Source organism: Panthera pardus, unplaced genomic scaffold (assembly GCF_024362965.1).
Source record: "Panthera pardus isolate Hobbes unplaced genomic scaffold, ASM2436296v1 HiC_scaffold_25, whole genome shotgun sequence".
NCBI classification, from domain to species: Eukaryota; Metazoa; Chordata; class Mammalia; order Carnivora; family Felidae; genus Panthera; species Panthera pardus.
This window is the reverse complement of record NW_026526821.1, coordinates 15,479,035-15,500,712: the sequence shown is the minus strand read 5'-3', so window position 1 is coordinate 15,500,712 and position 21,678 is coordinate 15,479,035. Positions and strand designations below refer to the sequence as shown.

The window sequence follows — 21,678 nt, the reverse complement described above, 5'->3', positions numbered from 1 at the left end:
CCTTGAGGCCTAAAGAGAGTCACGGACACGGCAAAGTCACAGAGCAATTTTCTGTTAGAAGGAGGATTTGGTTTGAGGTCAATTACAGATCATTTTGTTCTGTAATTACCAAATGTTGGCTATCTCTGAATCACTTGGGGAGCTCTTTAAATATCCAGATTTCTGTATTCTGCTTCTAGAGATTCAGATTTTGGCTTCCAACAAGGCCTGGAAATCTGACAATATAATATGTTCCTCAGGTGATTCAGATGGCACAAGGCCATGGACTGCATTTGGAAGTTGGAGTCCAATGCTCCTCTTTCATTTTGTAGTTTGGGATACTAAGACCCAGCATGGGACTCACCCAAGGTCACATGGCAGGTCATTGGGGCCCTAGTTCAGGCTTCGTGGTCTGAATTCAAAGTTCATCCTTCTTCTCCAGGCTTCCTGTGGTCAGATTCTCAAAATGGGCCAAGGAGGTTGGCCAAGGGAGTTACTGTGGTTTTCCCCAGCTCTTGGTTTCCTTGTTGTATCCAAATTAAGACACGGGATGGTGCCCCATTTCCCAAGTTTTGAAAGGTGGGAGATCAAGAGCTGAAATCCTACAGGTGAAAAGGAAAGTGCAATAGGCTGTCCCGCAGGCCCACAGGGGTTTCCCAGAGGCAAGCTCCGGGCTCCAGGAATGACGTCAGACTCCAGCTATTCAGCGCCCTAACACCTCAGGCTACCTGCATTTTCCATTTCAGGAGAGTAGGTAGGGAGGGCCTTCTCTCCGTGGGAGGTGGGAGGAGCCGGGCGGAGAGGGCCCAGCTATGACGTGAGGGGGCCTGACTCAGGAGAAGCCAAACATTCTGGCACTTGGAAGGAAAACCAAGCTGCCTGCGGGAACAAAGTAAAACTTCTTAAGTCGTTTTCCTGACCTCCTCACTCCACCACGTATTTCACTCTTATCTTTTTCTTCGGAAATCGTTATCTGGGTTTTGGAGTGAGGTGTCTTGGGTTTGAATCTCGGCTCAGTTTATGAGCTCTCTTACTTACGTAGAGGCACGCCCCCTCTCTGAGCCTCCATTTCCTCACTTTTATTTTTTATTATTTTTTTTAAACGTTTTATTTATTTTTGAGACAGAGAGAGACAGAGCATGAACGGGGGAGGGTCAGAGAGAGGGAGACACAGAATCTGAAACAGGCTCCAGGCTCTGAGCTGTCAGCACAGAGCCCGACGCGGGGCTCGAACTCACGGACCGCGAGATCATGACCTGAGCGGAAGTCGGCCGCTTAACGGACTGAGCCACCCAGGCGCCCCTATTTTCTCACTTTTAAAAAGAGGGATAATGTCAACTGTCTCAGATTGTGAGGATGAAATAAGATCACGATCATGTAGGTACTTGATAAACAGAAGATGTTTTCTCGGGAACACTAGATCACACGAGTAATCGGTGGACCGGAGGGATTTGAATATATATTTGTTGATCTGAATTGAGGCACCTAAAAGAATGGTTGAGCTGGAAAGCACCTCAGAAGTCTTTGGGCCTTAATGACTTCCAAACTGGAGTCCAAGGGAACTGTTTACAGTATTTCTAAATGATAAGGGAAATCACATACTTACTCTTGATAAGGTCTCACCTTTCTTTACTTTTGTCTGGAATTGTATCAACTCAAGGTGATAATATGATTATCACATGCTGTTCAGAAGTTCTGATTGGCAGTTACATCAGTCTTCTAGAAGTTTTTTTAATGGGAAACTAATTAGTGGAGGGTAGATTGGATGTTGGCAAGCGTTGATCTTGTCTGACTCCTCATTTCATAATCAGGGAAGCTGGGGTTTAAAGAAGGAAGTAGCTGGCTAGTCACACAGCTAATAGAGCTGGCTCTAAAACCCAGATTCTTTTCCTGGAACCGGTTACTTCCTTTCTTTCCATTCTGGAGAAGGGGGATCTAGACTCAATGAGGTTAAGGGGTTTTGATCTGCTGGGGCAGGAAGAACGTGATTCATCAATTTGCTGTTATTCTTCCTCTGTTTTGACTCATTCAGCAAATATTTACCGACCGTCTACACTATGTGGACTCAGAAAAGGCAGAAAGAAAGCAGTCACGGAGGCAAGGCAGGGTCAGAATCTGCTCCTAGGTTATGATTTCAGAATCTGTCCTGTCTTCTAGTTTAAGTTTATATGTACATATAAATACAAACTGATGCCCACATTATAAAACATTCACTACTTTGCCTTTCTAATAATTAGGTTGTGTCAGAGGGCAGGGACTTTCCCATTCGTACGTGTCCAAACCTTGCTGTTACCCAGTAGCACGAAATCAATGCTGCGATGTTGGCACGTGACTTCTAATCCTGACTGCCACTAACTCTGTCTTCTAACTCTTTGAGGCGGTACCTTGCTTTCCTTTTCTGAGCCTTACTCATCTGTCAAACGGGAACCGTGGCAAAATCATGTGTGGAAAAGCTGGCAGGTTCATTTAAAGTTATCCCAGACTTTAACTAGGAGAGGGAAGGTAGAGTCAGCACTTATCTACTGGTTAATTCCTAAACCTCTTTCCCTTGCTCTTGCCCATCCCGCTCCCTACTCTGGTTGCGCCTCTTCTCTTCAAGACTCCCCTGTAGAGGGCACGCAAGCTCTACGGCTTAACGTGCCCCACTTCCGTTCGCCTTCATTCTTCATCTTGCGCATGTGCATACTTCGCTTCCCCGCGGCCCGTACCCAGTTTAGGTGGCTCGGCCGAAGATTGTGTCCATTACGCCTGCGCAACCTCAGCCCCGCCCCTCCACCGCCTTCCCCGGAAACGCTTCTTTCCTACGCGGTCGCGGCTCCGCCGCTGTAGCTGGATCTTTGCCTCTCTAGGCAGGTAGGGCTTCTTCTCCATGGTCCTGTCTGTCAGCGCTGTTTAGGGGGTCAGTCGGTGAGGCTGGGCCGTCTTCGGACACTTCGACCCTCGAGTCCGTCACCGGTAAGTGGACCCCGAAGAAGCCTGAGGACGGGCGGGGCCCGAGCAGCCGGAATGGGCAGGATTTCCCCTTACTCTGGGAATGGGTCTGTCCGCCCCGCCCTCACCCCCGCTCCCGGAATGGGTTCGCCCCCTCCGTCCTAGTCCATCCTCCCGGGCGGGGCGGCGTTGCCATGGTGACGGCTCCCAGGCTGAGGCCCGGCGTGTGTCCTCGCAGGTGCCAGGGCGGCCCGGGGCCCATGGCGCGGCGGCGCTGACCCAGGCCCCGGGTGGCGGCCGGGCCCCGCGGGCCGGCATGGCGGGCCAGTTCCGCAGCTACGTGTGGGACCCGTTGCTGATCCTGTCGCAGATCGTCCTCATGCAGACAGTCTATTACGGCTCGCTGGGCCTGTGGCTGGCGCTGGTGGACGGGCTGGTGCGCAGCAGTCCCTCGCTGGACCAGATGTTCGACGCCGAGGTAGGGTCTCGGGGGCCAGCGCGGGCGGAGTCTCGGCCTCGTCGGGTGTACTTTGTGGTCCGACACTACTGGGCTCCAGACCTGGCTGGACCACCATCTTACTTTGTGGTCCCGGGGAAGGGATCTCATCTTTCTGAGCCTCAGGTGCCCTATCCATAAAATTTAGTGACTGTTAACAGAAGCAGATTATTCAAAGGAAAGGGCCTGGATGTCAAGGAGCAGCGTTGCCTTCCAGGCAACCTGATGCATCTCCTCTCTGACACTCTGAGAAAGTGACTTCACTTCCCTGGGCCCCAAATTCTCAGGTGCCAAACGGAAGAGGGGGGTGGGTAAAAGAACATTCACGGAGGTATAATGGAAACTGCTTAGACTTTGGAATCAGGCCTCCGTTGAAATTCCGCTTACTAGCTGTGTGATGTGGGCCAAGTGTTGTCCCCTCTGAACCTCAGTTTTCCTGTCTGCAAAATCATGAGACCAGTAGTGGAGAGGTTTTGGACTGCAACGCAGAGAGCCTGTACTTTGGATTCAGAGAGGTTTAGCGTCCAATCTAGGTCCAGATACACTAGCTGTGGGACTCTGGGCAAGTTGCTTCCCCTTTCTGAGCCGGTTTTCTCTTCTGGAAACTGGGCTGAATAATTCTCAGCAAAATGTTATGAAGCCCAGAGACCCCAGAGGTGCCTAGGAAGATGAAAGTGCTTTATAGTTTATAGTCAAGGAGGGCTGTGAGATCTTCGCATCTGAGAGGCAGCTGTGGTGTACGGTAATGAGCACAGCTCTCAGAGCCAGGAGATCCGGAATGGAATCTTTGCTCCTGCTGCTGCTTCTCTATGTAGCCCTCGGCAAGGTAACAGGAGATTTCTCACCAACTCACCTCTGTCATTGTGGTGCTAAAGCAGCCAGGGTCAGTACTAAGCAAATAGGTGTGGTAGCATTTCCCTGGGACCTTATTTACAAAACTAGGTGTCTGGCTGGTGGGGCCTCAGTTTACTGAACCCTGTAATTGACCTTACTCTTGCAGTTTACTGACTGTATCACTTTGGGCAAGTTACTTCTCTGAACTTTTGCTTCTCCTTTGTAAGTCTCTTCCCGGCTGCTGTTTGGGGTCCAGTGAGATACTCTAGTGGAGGTCTGTGAAAGCACCTTGTCGGAAATAAGCTGACACACAGATGCAGGGACCTATTTTCTTTTGTGTTCTGGGAAGAATGATTGTTCCTTGGGAGATCCTGGAGCCTGGAGCTCTACCAAGCCAAGTCACTTTTCCAGCATATTTCCATTTGTGATTCCCCCTCAGATCCTGGGCTTTTCCACCCCTCCAGGCCGGCTCTCCATGATGTCCTTCATCCTCAACGCCCTCACCTGGTGAGTATCACCAGTTTTGCTCTCCAGCTTTTGGGGGTCCTAGCACTGGAACTAACTTCCTCAATTTGGACATGAGACAGGCTGGCACTTATTCCTGGGGCATGGTGGACTAAAGTGGGTGGCAAAGGCCGGTTCTGGGACTGACTCCATTATAGGGCTCCTTCCATTGCTGTTTGACTTAGCTGGAAAGCTCTTACATCACTCTGCATGCCGCCTGGGGGTTAGCTTCCATCTCAGATCACTTCCCTGTTGTGGCACGAGGTGAGGAAGGGGTGGGACTGGGGGTCAGGAGAAGTTGGTTCTGTTCTTGGTCTGTGTGCCATTGGCCAAGTTACTTCCCTTCTCTCGGCTTCGGGCACCTCGTTGGTACACTGAGGGGTTTGGCTGGGTAACATTTAAGTCACCCGTGACCATTGCCTGCCCTTTGAGAGGCAGTTTAGCATAATGGTTAAGATCTCAGGCTGCAGAGGCAGACTTACTTGGCTTTGAATCTCAGCTTCCCACTAGTCTCGTGACTTTGGACAGGTTGATCTATCTAAGCCCCAGTCTCCTCCTTGGTAAAATGAGGCGAATAATATTACCCATTTCATAGTTTTAAGGGTGAAACGAATTCATTCGTGGGAAATACTTAAAACAGTACCTTGCACATTACTATTCTTAACCTCACACTGGAGACTGAAAAACGGGTGGGCTGACTGTGACCTGAATTTGGCTCCTAGATTATGCTCTGTTTTACCATCCCCCAAGTGGCATTTAAAACATTTTTCCACTGAGTTGAAAGTCAGGATATTTTATGTTAAAAAAATAAATCCAGATTTCTGGCTTCTCTTGGAAAATGGGAAGATTGACTGATCCCAGGCCAACCATCCAGCATGAGGATTTGCCCAGCTGCAGGTCGCTGTGGTCCCCACTTTGGATGGTCCACGTGTGCCTCAGGGTGCTGCAGTCCCCACCAGTCCCTAGGATTCCCCTGGGTGACAGTCGCCATTTCTCATCAAGCTTGTACTTTGGTTTTTCTTCTGCCCAGCCCGATCCTCCCCCCGCATTACCTGCCAGCTCTCTCTAGGCATCTAATAGTGGAACCCCCGCTTCACGCTTCTCTTGCTTGCTTCCCACCACTATGCTGTTCTCCTAATTGTCCCTACTCCCCAAATGATCTAAGGCCAGGACAACCCAGTGACAACTCACTGCTGTCCTCTCCCCACAGTGCTCTGGGCTTGCTGTACTTCATCCGGCGAGGGAAGCAGTGTCTGGATTTCACTGTCACTGTCCATTTCTTTCACCTCCTGGGCTGCTGGTTCTACAGCTCCCGTTTCCCCTCGGCGCTGACCTGGTGGCTGGTCCAAGCCGTGTGCATTGCGCTCATGGCTGTCATCGGGGAGTACCTGTGCATGCGGACGGAGCTCAAGGAGATCCCCCTCAACTCAGCCCCTAAATCCAATGTCTAGAATTGGGTCCTTTGGACACCCTGCTGGGCACTTGGCGCCCTTCCCTCCCGCCCTGCCCCCCAGCACCTTGGGCTGTTCAGACTCTCCAGACGAGGTCCAGCCCAGGTGTGAGAGGAACCCTGGAAATGTGAAGTCTTGTTGGTGGAGAGATAGTGAGGCCCTGTCAAGAAGGCAGGTAGCAGTCAGAACCACAGCCGCAAGAATGGCCTCTGCCTGCTGAAGCGTTGCTATCTGGGAGGTCAGCAAGGGGACCTCTTTCAGGGTAATAACAGAATTGGAACCATGTCATTCTTGAGCCACTATACCTGTCACCAGCCTGTTATTTTAAAAAAGAACCAAATCAAGGATATCTGATTGGAGCAAACCACTCTTCTAGTCATCTGTCTTACCTCCCCCGAGACAGCTGTTACCTTTGCCATGTTGCTGAACCGCAGCTATTCTGTTTGGAGAAACACTTGGTTTCTGGATCCATAGCCACAGAGAGGCAGAGGTGCAGAGGATTAGGCTGCCGTCACGGAGCGGACGGCAGACGGAGGCATCAAGCACAAGGAAGACGCACAACCCGTGTCCTGCTGCACGCATGTGTGCACACGCCCATGAATCCATGACTAACTTTCTTCCAGTTCTCTCTACTGCCAGCTTTCAACAGAGCAGGCCATAGGACCCGGAGAAGAAGTCCCAGCATTGCTCCTGGTCCACCCCTCACGATAGAGTCACTGCCTCTTCTCTAGGAATGACTAGGCACCCCAGCTCCCACCGGGCCTCACTTCTGGCAATAGTTCCTTTTCCCTGCCTTACTGGGAATTCTACAGTGGGAAGGGTATGATGGGTGCCGAGAGACAGGAGGCCCAGCCTTCCAACTTGAGCTGTGCTGGGAGTGCTGAGGGAGATAGAAATTTGCTGCTAAGATTTTTCTTTGGGGTGGCCTGTCCTCTGTTAGGGGCTTGCAGCTGTCCCTCCTATGTACATAAATACAGTATTTTCCACGGTTCTGCCTGTGCTTACTTTGTAGTGCCGCAGTTGGGCCGGCGAGAGACCCACACGGTCGGACGGGGAGCTGTAAAGAATGACTAGGTCACTTTCTCTCCTAGACCCCAGATTATTTCATTTGGTTAAAATACTAGGTGTGGGGAACTCCTGTGTCCTACCCCCTTCATCTGCAGCCTCCTGTGTTATGTCTTGGGTGAAGTGCCATGACTCAGTGTCCTTTCTCTCTTGCCATTGATTTCTGAATGTGTCCAGTGGAACACACTTGGTCTAGACCCACTTCTGTGTTGAAACCATCAGTATTCCTCTTTGGGTCGCCCAGAGCCTGCCCAAGAGAGCAGTCAGCTTGCAGCTTACAGTGTTAGGTCTTCACAAATGGGTTTTGCTCTCTGCCCGGGAAGCCTTTCTAGCCTCCTGGCCCCCAGCCCTGCAGAAAAGGGAGGTGAGGCTGACAGGATGAAGGTTTAAGACTGAACGTGCCTGAGTGGAGACGGGAAAGTGCGAGGGTGAGGCACCTCAGTCACTTGGTGCTCTGGCCAGGCTGGAAGGAAGCAGCTGGTTAATGGGACTCGGATCCTGGCTACAGGGTCCCGGAGGTAGGACCAGCTGAGAAGACTCCCCTCGGGTGGATGGATTTCCCCCAGACACCGCAAACCATAAAGGCATGTGGCTAATGTTATTTCGGGTAGGGCACCAGAGCACATGTCATATGGCTGCTGTCTCCCCTGGTCAGCTGTGGGCTGGTTGCCCCAACTGTGTTGGCTCACCTCTCTGGGAGTTTCCTTCGGAGAACTGTGCCTGTTCTTCTGCATATCTTCTGTACTGATGAATCTTTGCCCCTTGAGTGGTAATTTGGTTTTGCCAAAGTTGGCCAAACTTTGCCCGGAGTCAGGGGAGCCGATTTCTTTTCTCCAACAATACAGTGACTGAGCTGAATGACAGTTGGGGGTGAAAAATCTGTGACCTTAATGAAATTGTTACTATTTCTAAAGTGACCATAAAAGCAGTGTCTAGAGGCAAGTTCCTGAGACACCTGGGCAGTGGCAGGAACACGTTTGTCATGTTAGTAATAAGTAGCTGTGCAGGTCGCTGTCCATTGGTCGCAGGTCCAATGAGCGAGGCACCATTGTTTCCCCAAGTAGCTGTGCTTAATAGATGTCTGGCAGTGGGCTAAGTACTTTACATGTTGCTCACTTAATCTTCACGGCAACACTTGGAAATAGGAAGGAACCATCCGTATCTTACAGATGAGGAAACTAAGGCATTTGCCCAAGGTTATGTGTTAGGAGCTGGCAGACCCAGGATTTGGGCTCTGGTTCTGACAATAAACTCGTTCTGAAGACATTAATAGTCAAAGGACGTGCAAGTCTGTCACTTCATAATCATACCTCTGCATCCTACTGTATTGTTTTAAATACAAAGGATACGTAGTGCTTTGTAAACATTGCGAGCTTTCTAAGAAAAACTGGTAGACGATATATGAAACATGGCCACATTTCCAAATGAACAGGTAACTGCAGGAAGTTTTTATTTCCAGAGGCTAAGGGAGAGTTACCACCACCCAGCCACGGAGATGGCATTATCTCTTGACTTTCTAGGGGTCTAAAGTCTGAACCTCTCTTCATCCCACCCCCCTTCCCCGCCACTTCCCAACTTCCCTTTGGAGAAGAGAAGTGGAGATGAGTACATAGGTGGTGCTCAAAGTCATTTATGACCCAGAAGGAAGATGGGAAAGGAGAAAGGGATGTCTAACTCAGAGGGTGCCCCTAACCCCTAGTTCTAGGCAGCTCTTTCCAGATCAGAGCTAAATGGGGGTCAGGATGGCAGCCAGCAAGTGGGGGGTGATGGGGTGGGAAGCTCCAGGTCCCCATGAATCCTATGGGGGCACAGCTCCTGTGGACGCAGAGTTTCTTCGACTGCTCAGTGACTCCCAGATCAGAGTAACTTCCTCTGGCAGTCCCCAGGGGCAGTCTGTGCACAGACATGGATCTCCTCCCTGTATCTGTAGCCCAAGGAGCACAGAGCCTTCGGGGCAAGGGAAGTGGGGGTGGATTCAGAGCACAAAAGAGGCCCTCTGTGGAGAGGGAATCAAAGCCTTGCTTGAAGGTTTCTGTAGGAAAGTAGCAAGTGGTGGTGAAAACAGTCTTGAGCCAGGAGTGGGTCCAGATTGCTGAGAGTTTGGATCCCTGTCCTGCCACTCCCAGGGCAAGGCAGAATTGTAGGGGCCAAGGCTAGATGACGAGAGAGCCGCACTGGAGTGCGGGGTGAAGTCTTGGGTAGCATTACTAGCCGTGAGGCCTTGGAAAAGCTGTTTAACTCCCACCCACCACCCACCCCCACCCCAGCGTAGTTTTCCTTGTTTCTAAAATGAGGATAAGATACACCTCTCTGTGTTGTGAGGATTCAATGAGATATGTGCAAAGCATTTAACCGGTGGCCGGCATCCAGAAATCTAAGCAGTTACTGGGCCACTGCCCCATCCCTCCTCCTTTTATGGAGGAGACACCTTTCTTCCAAGCCTCAGTGTTTTCAGCTGTTAGATGGGGAGGTAGGCTTGCCCGTGATCAGGGTATACCTACCAAGTACTGCGCTCCTATGTGCCATGCACTGCAGAGTGACTTATTCTCACTTAATCCAATGAGCGAGGCACCATTATTTCCCCATTTTGCAGACAAACTGAGGATTAGGAGTAAACAACTTTCCCTAGCATCACACAGCTGGTGAGAAGCTAGGTCTGTCTGCCTCAACAGCCTCATCCTCTGCACATTCCAATCATGTTTAGTGGCAGGTGGTTCAGAGTAGGAGAGGGACAGTCTCTGGAATCCAGGTGGCATTATATCAAAATGTCGTGAACGTGAACCTAAGATTGGCTTTTTAACAAGCAGCTAATTCCCTTAAAGGTGAGCAGTTAGGTAAGTGCTCGAGTGGGAAGCAAGGGGCTTTATTATGGCACAGGTCCAGGAAGAAGGCAGGAAAAAAAGGACATTTGTTTAACACCCTACAAACTGGCTTTACCTGCATCAAGCCTGATTTGCACAGAGCCCTCTGGAATGGATATTAGTATCAATCCCTATTTAAAAAAATTTTCTTATTATGTTTCTTTATTTTTGAGAGGCAGAGAGACAGAGCATGAGCAGGGGAGGGGCAGAGAGAGAGAGAGGAAGACACAGAATCCGAAGCAGGCTCCAGGCTCTGAGCTGTCAGCACAGAGCCCTATGCGGGGCTGGAACCCGTGAACCATGAGATCATGACCTGAGCCAAAGTCGGACGCTCAACTGACTGAGCCACCCAGGCGCCCCATATCCGTCCCTATTTTATAAAAAGATGAAATAGGCTCAGAGAGGTCATGTGACTTCTTAAAAGTCACTCTGAATCCAACACTTTAAAGTTAATTTTTCCCACAGTTAACTGGTAGGGAGCCATTTCTGGAGTGGTTTGTGATCTCTGAGATCTGTCGTAGCCTCCTGCCCCCAAAAAGCAGGATCTAACTGAGCCCAGAAGAGAAGCCTCAGATTGGAGTGGTCAAGCACAGGGAAGGTGGTAAGGGGACAACCCAGCTGTGGGATTGTGGGAGGCACGTTGCCTGAGGCCCAAGTGCCTGCATCCTTGCCTCCCTGCCACCACCCCCCCCACCCCCCCCCCCCCCACCCCCAGTGCCTAGAGGTGCCCTGGACATGACAGATCCCAGCCTCAGGACACAGACACAGTCCATCAGCTGACGCTGACCCTGGACCCAACTCTGACTGCCTATGCGGCAAGGCGGTAGCTGCCAGTCTTGCTCAGGCTCACACCTTACCCACTTGGGGTCCCCTGGGCAGGCTCCCATGAGGACGAGAGCAGGGGGTCCCCAACACGGTGTGTTTTGGTTGGGAGCACGCTGCCCTGATTGCTTGCTGACAGCGTGCGCGGACAGATGGGACAAACCCTCAGGCGAAGGTTGATGAAATGGAAGGGGCTTGGGGGGGGAAAGATCGAGTAGGGGTGATTTTTGAAGACTGATGGGATTGAGGATGTCCAGCAAAAGAACCGAAATGGCGACGACGCGGGAAGTGGGCCGGCGTGCAAGCCGGGCGGAGAGACAGCTTGGAGTGGAGGCTGCGGGGTGGAGGCGGCACGGGGAGTGGCGCTGTAGAGGTAGGGGAGGAGGGAGTGGGGATCGTGGCGCCCAGGCGCCGGCTCGCGGAGAGCCGAGCGGGGCGGCACCGAGCAGCCCCACACCCGCAGGCTCAGGCCGGCCGTGGCCGCGCCGCCCAGGGCTACGGGGTCGTTCTGTGCCGGTGCAGGCCCGCTAGGCCCGCTGGACGCAGTCACGGAGTGGAGCGCTGGGGCCTAGGAGGGTGCAGGCGTGTCCCGGGGAGGCCCTCCTACCCTTCCTCCGCATCTAGGCCTCTCCACCACTGACTGGGTCCCTCCCGGGAGGGCTCTGCGCCCCTCGATCGCTGCGCTGCTTTCTTGAGGACGCCACACCGCGCAGCCCGCCTCTAGAGGAAGATCCCCAGAACCCCCGGCTCCCTGGTTTTTCCTCTCCCCAACTGCGTGTTCAGGGCTATAGCTCCTGCAGACAGGGGGCGACCGGGCTTGGGATTGGAGGGTGGGCGTGCCGTGTCACCTGGGAGCTGTAGGGAAGTACTGACTCGGGGCCTGACTGGGTGCTTTCCTTGACCCAGGCTGGGCACATTTTGAGGCTCAGCTGCTGCCGGTTTGTTGACAGCCGATGCTGCAATAACCGGGCCGCAATGCGCGTGAATACGGGCTGGATGCTCCCTTGTGCCTTTTCCTTTCTTCGGAAGGTGGAATGGGGAGCAGCCAGCACTTCTAGATTAGAGTTCTGGCCCCACCACCCCCTAGTCGTGTGAGCCTGGCCAAATCACCTTCTGTTTCGGCGTCACGGTCTCCTCATCTCCTTGGCTTGCAGGGCCATTGTGAGGTACCGGTCACCCAGAAAGCACCCGACAGATGTTCCCTTTTTGTGACTTCATAGAATGCATCCTTCGAGAGGCCAGCTCGCAGAGGTGGGGAGGGGTGTAGCTCGCTGGCTTCTGGGTGCCACGTTCTAGACTGACCATAGGGACCTGGGAATGGAGTGGAAGAAACATAAAATCTTGATGCACACTTTTTCCTCCCCACCTCCGCCGAGGGCCTCTTTTCCACCATCCTTTCCAGCCCCAAACAGGAAGTACTGGCGGTAATATTCTTCAGTCCCTATGGGAGATTTTATTTGTACACTCGTGAATTTTCCCGCCCATCCCTCCCGCTCAGATGATTGCGCCGTCTCCGTTGTCACACCTCTGGCTCCCGTCCAAGGTCACACCACCTGTGAGCAGAGACCTTGGTGTTAGGAGCCAAGACGGCCGCTAGGGGGAGCTGTCGCCCCGGGAGCGGGCTCAGGGACCAGGGCGCCCTAAGTCCAGCAGGTTGGGGATGGGGGTTTTGTGAAGGGGAAGCCTCCCTTTCAGCTGGATCCCCAAGCCCATCACCCCTTCCTCTCTTGGGACCTCAATTGGTGAAGTATTTTTTCTTTTCTGTTCTTTTTCTTTCTTTCTTTCTTTCGCTAAGGAACTTTTTGTTCAGAGTCAATCTTATTTGAGGCATGAATAAATGCAACAAATGTGGGTGATGGTTTGGTCTAAGGGGAAAGGATACAGCAGAGATCTACTTGACTGCCCCCCTTCCCCCCCCCCCCCCCCCCCCCCCGCTTCATTTGGAAATCCCTGAAGTCCCTTACTCAGACTCCTGACTGAGATTCTGAGCCATAGCAGTTGTGGATCCTCCTGAGGCCTCCAGGCAGTGAGATGACCCACCTTAGAACCCACCTTCCAGTGCCCCTCCCCAGAACCCCTGCTTGGATCTTGAGAGGCCCCAGCCTAGTCATCTCCCTGCCGTGTGGCCTTGGTCAGTGGCTTCCCCCCAACTCTCTGGGCATGCAGGAGGAGCCCCCCCAGCATTGCTAGCCACAGTCCCCAAGAGTCTGGATCATGAGCCCCTGACTCCGGGACCCATCTCCAGGCCTCCCTTGGGCCCAGGTCTCACCCCGGCCTGGCAGTGGTGTCGTCACACTCTGTACGGATGGCACATGGGCAGCTCGAGTGACGCAGAGCAGAAGCGCGTGCAGCAGCGCTTGACCCAGCGCAGGGTGGACGATCTGCACATCACCCGAGGCCCGGGGAGGTGGATTCGGGTGGGCAACCCCTCAAACCAGATCCACTGGTCAGCTGCCTCCAGCTGCTGCTTGTCCCCCATGGGAGTTTTGTGCTGGTAGGTCTTCAGGAAGATGATGCGGGGTTCTCCTTTAGGTGATTGCCTTCCCTGGGCTCCAGGGAAAGCGGTCAGGCCATGATCCTTCGATGTCCTTGGGAGCTCAGGCTCCATCTGCTCTTTGCCCTGGAGCACTGCTGCAGGTGACTCCTGTGCCTTGTTCCTCTCCCCCAACCCCTGCTTGAGCTCCCCTGTGGACTGTAATTTCTTGGATTCCAGTGTCTTCTCAGGGCACTCAGCCTCTTGGAGCTCTTCATTATCTTGTTCCACTCTATCGCAGACATTACTGCTCCTGGCAGGGGGAGGGAAGACAGTCAGCAGAGCAGGACTAAGGCCCTGACCCTCCAGCCCTGAGAGAGTTGCTATGCGGCCAGCTCAGGGGGGAAAGCTAGAGAGGACCAGAAGAGAAGCTTCACCACCAGGGGATGTGCCTGGAGGCACGGGATGGGATAAGGATGGGCGAAGGGCCAGGAGAGTTTGCTAGGACCCCTAGGACTGTATGTTGTCTGCAGGGACTGCTGGCCAGGATTCTTCCTTTCTGGATTTCAGGTGAAGGGGTGAACTAGTCCAGTGTTTTCAAATTGTGTTCCAAGAAACCTTAAGGTTCTGGGGAGGTATCTCAAATGCCCTCTCCGCTCTGGGAGGGGCAGGGTGAGGGCAGGATACCTTTCCACCCAACAACACAGCTGGGGCTTGAGGACAGATACTTGAAGAGAGGTTGTGCTGCTTTGAACAGGTTGGGAAACTGTGGGATGAGATAGGCCTGACCTTACCAGCTCAGTGTTTCCTGATTTCCGGCATCTAGGAGGCCAGCTCAGAGTGAGGAGCCCAGAGAGGGGGTGTTAACCAGAGGTATTCAGTGCTGGCAGGAGACCTTCCCCAAGGGTGTCTGTTCTCTGTAGAGAACCATTGGGTTCTCTGCACAGTGGTGGCACTGTCCTAGCTCAGTGTGTGAATCAGTGAGGACTCAGCCTCAAGATAATGACAGTACTGTTAAAAGCCACCATTGTGACTTGAATGCCTGCTACACGCCAGGCCCAGGACTCTCTCACACCAGTTCCCCAAAGTAGGGGGCAGTGAAGTGGCCGAGTGGCTTTGCGAGCAAAGGTTTTCAAGGCTGACAAACTGGCGTTCAAATTCGCTTCTGCCTCTTACCATCTGTGCGTTTGGGGAAAGAAATTCAACCTCTAAGAGCCTTAGTTTTCTCATCTGTAAAACTGGGATAATTCTATCTACCTAATTGTGAAGAATTATGTAACTGGGAAATGCTTGTGAAGTGCTTAGCATATACCTGGCACTTAGCAGGTGCCTAATATCAACTTTCTTAATATTCTGGTGTGATTTATGAGGAAGCCAAGCCTTAGTAAGGTGACTGGTCTGCAGGTGAATCTCTGCATTGTGTGGACTTGAGGGTGAGGAGGATGAGCGGCCCCTCTTGCTCGGGTGGTGCCCTGGCTGGTGGTTAGTCCCATAATTGGATGATTGTGACCATGATTAGGACGACAGCTCTGATATCACACAGGAATGGCTTCAGATCCTAGCTCTGCCACTTACCAGCTCAGGTAGCTGGGACAAGTCGCTTTATCTCTTGAGCCTCAGCATCCCATCAGTAAAATGGGGCTAATAAATACCTTTCTCACAGAGCCTTTGTAAAAATTAGGTTTTCTTAATTTCTTAGCATATATAGATTGTGCCTATTCCTAGTAAAGATAGCTGTAGGGTCTGTGGTGGGGGCATGGTGGGCCAAGCTCACCTGGTGGAGATCCCAAGGATCTTCGGAACTCTGAGCAACGAATTCCAACACCTTCTGGCCAAGTTATGCAGTTCTTGGATCCGGGGGTTTGAGCTCTTGAGCAGCTTCAAGAGCGACAAGTTTTTTAATACCTGCCGGGGTCAAGAAACAAGGAAAAGAGAAGCTTCAGCTTTCTGTAGTCTCCCACAACCCACCTAGACTTTGGCTCAACTCAGGTCAGGGCTGGGCCTGGTGACTTCTGGGTCACTAGAAGCCTGGCAACCAGGAGGGACCAAAATGGGACATCTCACCATCTTAAGTCGGTTCCGCCTAATTGCTTTGCTGACAGGTTGCGGTATCTTGTCCCGTGGTTCTTCATCTTGTAGCTAAGAGAGAGACACAGAGAGACGGAGAGACACACAGAGAGCGCTAATATAGGAGGAATCCCCCTGAACACCTCCATTATGCTGTTCCATTTGGCTGAGCGTGGTTTGACCAAACTTAGACTGGGATTTTTGGCTTGGTTTGGGGCAGAAATGGGGAGACCATTCTAACTCTCCTGATCTCTCTTCACCCTTCACCTCTCCCTTTCCCCCAGGCTGGATGGCCCCTGCTCTGGGTGTGGCTGGACCCCCTCCACGTCCATTCCCAAGTCCAACCTTGGAAACCATTCTATTCTTGGGCCTCTTCCTTACTGATGGACTCATAGTGGGGCCGTGAGGCCTCAAAGACAGGTATCTGGGGCAAGACTGGTATCAGGCACCACCTGCACCCTGCCCCTCTCAGTTCGGCCAGCACTCAGGCTGGCTGTCAGGAGGGCTGTGCTGGAGCTTCCAGGGAGGGGGGCTGTGACATCACTGAAATTTGTGACAGCAGCAGGGCTGGGTCTCCAAGGAGTATGTGTGTGGCAGGGGTGGAGGGTGAGGAGGAAACTCCCATTTGTGGAAAACCCTAGTAGGTGCCAGGTAGAGGCATTCTATTACCTCCCTGTGAGGTAAGAATTGTCTCCTCTTTTTAAATAAAGAAGCCAGGGTTCAAAGGGGTTAAATAATTTACTCAAGGCCACACATGTGGATAATGGTGGAGCTGGAAATTTAAGGTCTGACAGTCAATGCATGAAACCAGGGGTTCCCAACTATGCTCATCTGTTCTCTCCCGTCCTATGTTGACTGTGCACGTGCTACATGTCAGGTGTTGTTCTAAGCGCTGGGATAAAAGAACATTCTTCCTCTCAAGGAGTTTACATTCTGCTGGAGGGGAAACAAAACAGTACGCGTGCTTGTAAAGCAAAAGGTGTTTACCTATGTGTGTGTATTATAAATTTTACTGAAACAAATATAAAATAATAAAATTCTACAATACTCTTTATTGTAAATTCCAAAGAGCCAGTTTATTCTTAACAGTATGCTTTTCCTGGGTCTTGCCTAACTCCTATCCATAGCCAATCTATGGTTGTTATGGATGAACAAATGTAGCTCCAACATAAATGTTGACATTTTCAGGAGGAAGAAAGTAAAAAAGTGAGAGAATAAAATGTTGGAATTTCACTTATTCACCAATGACATATCGACTTATTTGCTATATTGGATCAGTTTTCAAATACCGGCAGTGTGTTTTCTCAATTTTTTTTTGGTGTGTGTGCTGTTTACAATGTACTAGCTAGAGACAGGACATATGTGTTTACATTTAATTGCATTATTAACATCTCCTCCGTTAGATGTTAAGGCTAGACCATGGGTGGGCAAGTTTCTTCTGTAAAGGGCAAGATAGTAAACAGGTCAAGCTTTGCAGGCCATATAATTGTACCTGCTCAGCTCTGCTATTGTAGGGTGAAAGCAGCCACAGATAGTATGCAAATGAGTAGGCATGGCTGTGTTGCAATAAAACTTTATTTACAAAAGTAGTTGGGCTGGATTTGGGCCATGATCAACCCCTGGTGCAGACAATCGACAAAATAATAAACCCGATTTATAACGTACCTATGTTTGGGTGTGAATACTCCTACCAGGGCTGAATTCAAGCTACCAATGAGACGTCACTGAATAGAGAATTGAATGGAAATGCATAGTAGCATATGATTATATATTTCCACAACAGTGAAGACTCTCAAGAACATAGATAATAAATAGCAAAAGGTAGCAAACAATTACGAAGTGATGAGTTTGAGCATTTTTTGCCTTTGTTTTTAATATCATTAATTTAATTAAGTTTGTGTAATTTGATTTTTAATGATGGCTAGGCGTAACAACCAGCCAGCAGAGCTTGTAAGAGTGTAATAGGCTTTTGCAAGCTCTTATGAGTCAGTTCCAGCACACCACTGTCCTGTCAGAGGGAAATAAGTGTGGGAAGAAAAGTAAACAGGGCAGAGGGCAGTGGGAGAGCAAAGGCAGAATGTTTGCCATATTAAAATGGATGGAACGGGAAGCATTCACCAACCAGATGAGATGTGAGCAAGGGCCCGAAGGAGGTGAGAGAAGGGGAGACTAGTGGCGGCAGGAGATGAGGACAGGGAGGGGCTGTGGTGAAGAGCAGGGAGAGATGAGGGCTGCTCTGAAGGATCTGCCTAGCTGGCCACATCAGGAATTGGAAGAGCCTGTGGAACACAGCTTCCCCGAGCACCACCCCATTCAGCCGGCCGGTCTGATACCCAGCCGAGTGTGAGAACCACTCTCCAATACACCGCCTCTAGGGCGGAGACACGTGCGTAGAGGGTGCTTAGCCCTGCCTTTTAGGGGTGATGGACCAAGCCTAGGCTGCAGAACAACTTCGTGCATGTCAACGTCCTTTATTATTAGGGTGAAGGGGGGAGGTTAACATGCTGTGACCCAGGCCAGAAACCTGGAGGTGGCTTGAGAGGGAAGCTGTGAAGGACACTCGCTCTCCCCTCTCCCTTCTGTCCACCGCACTACTCCTGGCTCCTCTGCCTGCTCAGGCTCGAGTTTGGCGGGTTTTTTTTTTCACTCAGAACAATGCCCTCAACATCCACTCAGTTATTGCATGTATCAATAGTTTGGGTTTTTTGTTGTTGAGTTTTATTCCAGAGTATAGAATGTACCACAGTTTATTTAACCATTCCCTTACTGAAGAACATTCGAGTTGTTTCTAATTTCGAGCTATTACAAGTAAAGCTGCTGTGAACATTCATGTATGGGTTTTTGCATGGACGTAGTTTTCATTTCTCCATAAGGAGTGCGATTGCTAGTGTCTGTTTAGTTTTCTAAGAAGACACAAACTATTTTCCAGAGTGACTATATTATTTTACATTCTCACCAGCAATGTATGAATGATCGGTTTTTTCTGCATCCTGATCTGCTTTTGGTATGGTTCCCATTTTTTATTTTTATTTATTAAAACTTTTTAAAGTTTATTTATGTATTTTGAGAGAAGACAGAGGGCACAAGCAGGGGAGGGCAGAGAGAAGGAGAGACAGAATCCCAGGCAGGCTGCACGCCATGAGCACAGAGCCCAATGTGGGGCTGGAACGCACAAACTGTGAGATCACGACCTGAGCCGAGATCAAGAGTTGGATGTTTAACTGACTGTGCCACCCAGGCGCCCCACTATGGTCACTATTTTTTAAAATGATTCTCGTAAGTGTGTAGTGATACCTCATCATGGTTTTAACTTGCATTTCCCTGATGGTTATTGATGCTGAACATATTTTATTGTGTTATTTGCCATTTCTATATTCTCTTTGATAAAACATCTGGTTTTTGTCCATTTTCTAATTGGATTGTTTGTCTACTGCTGAGTTTTTAAAAATTAATTAATTAATTAATTAATTATTACTTAAATCCAAGTTAGTTAACATACAGTGTAATAATGATTTCAGGAATTTAGTGATTCATCACTTACATATAACACCCGGGCTCATCCCAGCAAGCGCCCTCCTTTAATGCCCATTGCTCGTTTAGCCTATCCCCCCACCCAACACCCCACCAGCAACTCTGAGTCTGTTCTGTATACTTTAGAATCTCTTCTCCTTTGTCTCCCTTTCTGTTTTTATCTTATTTTTCCTTCCCTTCCCCTATGTTCATCTGTTTTGTTTCTTAAATTCCACATATGAGTGAAATCACATGATATTTGTCTTTCTCTGACCAACTTATTTCACTTAGCCTAATACACTCGTTCCATCCATGTTGTTGCAAATGGCAAGATTTCATTTTTTTTTTGATCGCTGAGTAAGATTTATAATGTAATATAGTAATATTCTATAATGTATATTGATACATCTTCTTTATCCATTCATCAGTTGATGGACATTTGGGCTCTTTTCATACTTTGGCTATTGTTGATAGTGCGGCTATAAATATTAGGGTGCATGTGCTTCAAATCAGCATTTTTGTATCCTTTGGATAAATACCTAGTAGTGCAATTGCTGGGTCGTAGGGTAGTTCTATTTTTAATTTTTTGAGGAACTTCCATGCTGTTTTCCAGAGTGGCTGCACCAGTTTGCATTCCCACCAGCAGTACAAAAGGGTTCCTGTTTCTCTGCATCCTCATCAACATCTGTTGTTGCCTGAGTTGTTAATTTTAACCATTCTGACAGGTGTGAGGTGGTGTCTCATTGTCGTTTTGATTTTTATTTCCCTGATGATGAGTGATGGGGAGCATATTTTCATGTGTTTGTTAGCCTTTTGGATGTCTTCTTTGGAAAAGTGTCTATTCATGTCTTTTGCCCATTTGGATTATTTGTTTTTTGGGTGTTGCGTTTGATAAGTTCCTTACAGATTTTAGATGCTAACCCTTTATCTGATATGTCACTTGCAAGTATCATTTCCCATTACATTGGTTGCCTTTTAGTTTTGCTGACAGTTGCCTTCACTTTGCAGAAGGCTTATATCTTGATGAGGTCCCAATAGTTCATTTTTGCTTTTGTTTCCATTGCCTCTGGAGATGTGTCAAGTAGGAAGTTACTGAGGTGGAGGTCAAAGAGGTTGTTGCCTGTTTTCTCCTTTAGGATTTTGATGGTTTCCTGTCTTATGTTTAGGGCTTTCATCCATTTTGAGTTTATTTTGTGTATGGTATAAGAAAGTGGTCTAGGGGCACCAGGGTGGCTCAGTTGGTTGAGTATTCAACTCTTGATTTCAACTCAGGACATTATCTCATGGTTCCTGGGATCGAGCCCCATGTCGGGCTCTGCGCTGACAGCACGGAGCCTGCTTGGGATTCTCTCTCTCTCTCTCTCTCTCTCTCTCTGCTCCTCCCCTGCTTGTGTTCTCTCTCAAAATAAATAAATAAAATTAAAAAACAAAAGAAAGAAAGAAAGAAAGAAAGAGGTCTAGATTCATTCTTCTGCAATGTCACTGTCCAGTTTTCCCAACACCATCTGCTGAACAGACTGTCTTTTTTCCATTGGATATTCTTTCCTGCTTTGTTGAAGATTAGTTGGCCATATGTTTGTGGGTCCATTTCTGGGTTCTCTATTCTGTTCCATTGATCTATGTGTCTGTTTTTGTGCCAGTACCATACTGTCTTGAGGATTACAGCTTTGTAATACAGCTTGAAGTCTGGAATTGTGATGCCTTCAGCTTTGGTTTTCTCTTTCAATGTTACTTTGGCTATTTGGGATCCTTTCTGGTTCCATCCAAATTTTAGAATTGTTTGCTCTAACTCTGTGAAGAATGTTGGTGTTACTGTTGAGTTTTGAGAGTTGTTTATATATTCTAGAGTCAAGTCCTTTGTAACATGTATGATTTGAAAATATTTTCTCCCATCTGTAATACCTTAATTTCCTTTTCTTGTCTTATTTTGCTAGCTAGAACTTCCAGCACCACATTGCGTAAAGGTAATGAGAGCAGTTATCCTTGCCTTATTCTTGATCTTATCTTTCACCAGTAAATATGATGTTAGCTGTAGGTTTTCTGTAGATGCTCTATATCAAGTTCAAAGTTACCCTCTATTCCTAGTTTGTTGAGAGTTTTTATAATAATGGCATTGGCTTTTGTCTAATGATTTTTCCGCATGAGTCAATATGGTCGTGTGATTTTTTTCTTCTTTGGTTCATTACTATGGTAGATTATATTAATTGATATTTGAATATTGAAGTAAGCCTGCATGCCTGAATAAACCCCACTGGGTTTTGGTGTTTAACACTTTTTATGTAATTTTGGGTTGAATGTTTGGTAATATTTTGTTGAAGATTTCTGTGTCTATTTTTGTGAGGACTATGGGTCTTTTATATGTTACATGTATTACTCTTGAACTGGCACAGTAGTATTTGAGAGGGGACTTAAAATAGTTGTAAATATATATTTCAGACTCTAGGGAAATGACTAAAATTTTTTTAAAAAGAAGTCTAATTGGTAGGCTAAGAAAGGAGAGAAAATAGAATCATGTAAAATGCTCAAAGCAAAAGAAGGCAGAAAAAGAGGGAAAGAAAGAAAAGAAAGAACAAGTACAACAAATAGAAAATAGTTATAAGCATAGTAGATATTATGCCAATTATATCAATGATGACTTTAAATGTGAATGGCCTAAGTATATTCTTTTTTAAATTTTTTTTTTTC

At 49.0% G+C, this 21,678-nt stretch overlaps 2 protein-coding genes across 4 annotated transcripts in view; one reads left to right on the top strand and one right to left on the bottom strand.

The window, feature by feature from the left end:
• The first annotated feature begins 2,745 nt into the window (after window positions 1–2,745).
• Window positions 2,746–21,678, top strand: part of SYS1 (SYS1 golgi trafficking protein) — a 35,018-nt gene continuing 16,085 nt past the window's right edge. The window contains exons 1-4 of one of the 3 annotated variants that reach the window (XM_019458359.2): window positions 2,749–2,934; window positions 3,149–3,388; window positions 4,680–4,747; window positions 5,955–7,186. In XM_019458359.2, the coding sequence (XP_019313904.1) occupies window positions 3,227–3,388; window positions 4,680–4,747; window positions 5,955–6,195 (471 nt within the window). In that variant the 5' untranslated portion in view covers window positions 2,749–2,934; window positions 3,149–3,226 and the 3' untranslated portion in view covers window positions 6,196–7,186. Of the gene's footprint in view, window positions 2,935–3,148; window positions 3,389–4,679; window positions 4,748–5,954; window positions 7,187–21,678 lie in introns of those variants that run through there. The other 2 variants (XR_002082434.2, XM_019458360.2) reach the window with 2 other exon arrangements.
• On the bottom strand, window positions 12,412–18,485 carry TP53TG5 (TP53 target 5). Its single transcript, XM_019458358.2, has 5 exons — window positions 15,829–18,485; window positions 15,481–15,555; window positions 15,191–15,321; window positions 13,213–13,729; window positions 12,412–12,496 (listed from the first exon to the last, which is right to left on the bottom strand). Exons 1-4 carry the CDS (start codon window positions 15,874–15,876, stop codon window positions 13,234–13,236), a joined length of 750 nt encoding a protein of 249 aa, XP_019313903.2. The 5' UTR covers window positions 15,877–18,485; the 3' UTR covers window positions 12,412–12,496; window positions 13,213–13,233.

Coding starts and splice junctions, on each gene's coding strand:
- TP53TG5 (XM_019458358.2), bottom strand. CDS start 15,876: ATGAGTCCATCAGTAAGGAAGAGGCCCAAGAATAGAATGGTTTCCAAG. Junction 15,322..15,480: donor GGCGGAACCGACTTAAGATG/GTGAGATGTCCC, acceptor TGACCCCGGCAG/GTATTAAAAAACTTGTCGCT. Junction 13,730..15,190: donor ATCCTTGGGATCTCCACCAG/GTGAGCTTGGCC, acceptor TCCCCCTGCCAG/GAGCAGTAATGTCTGCGATA.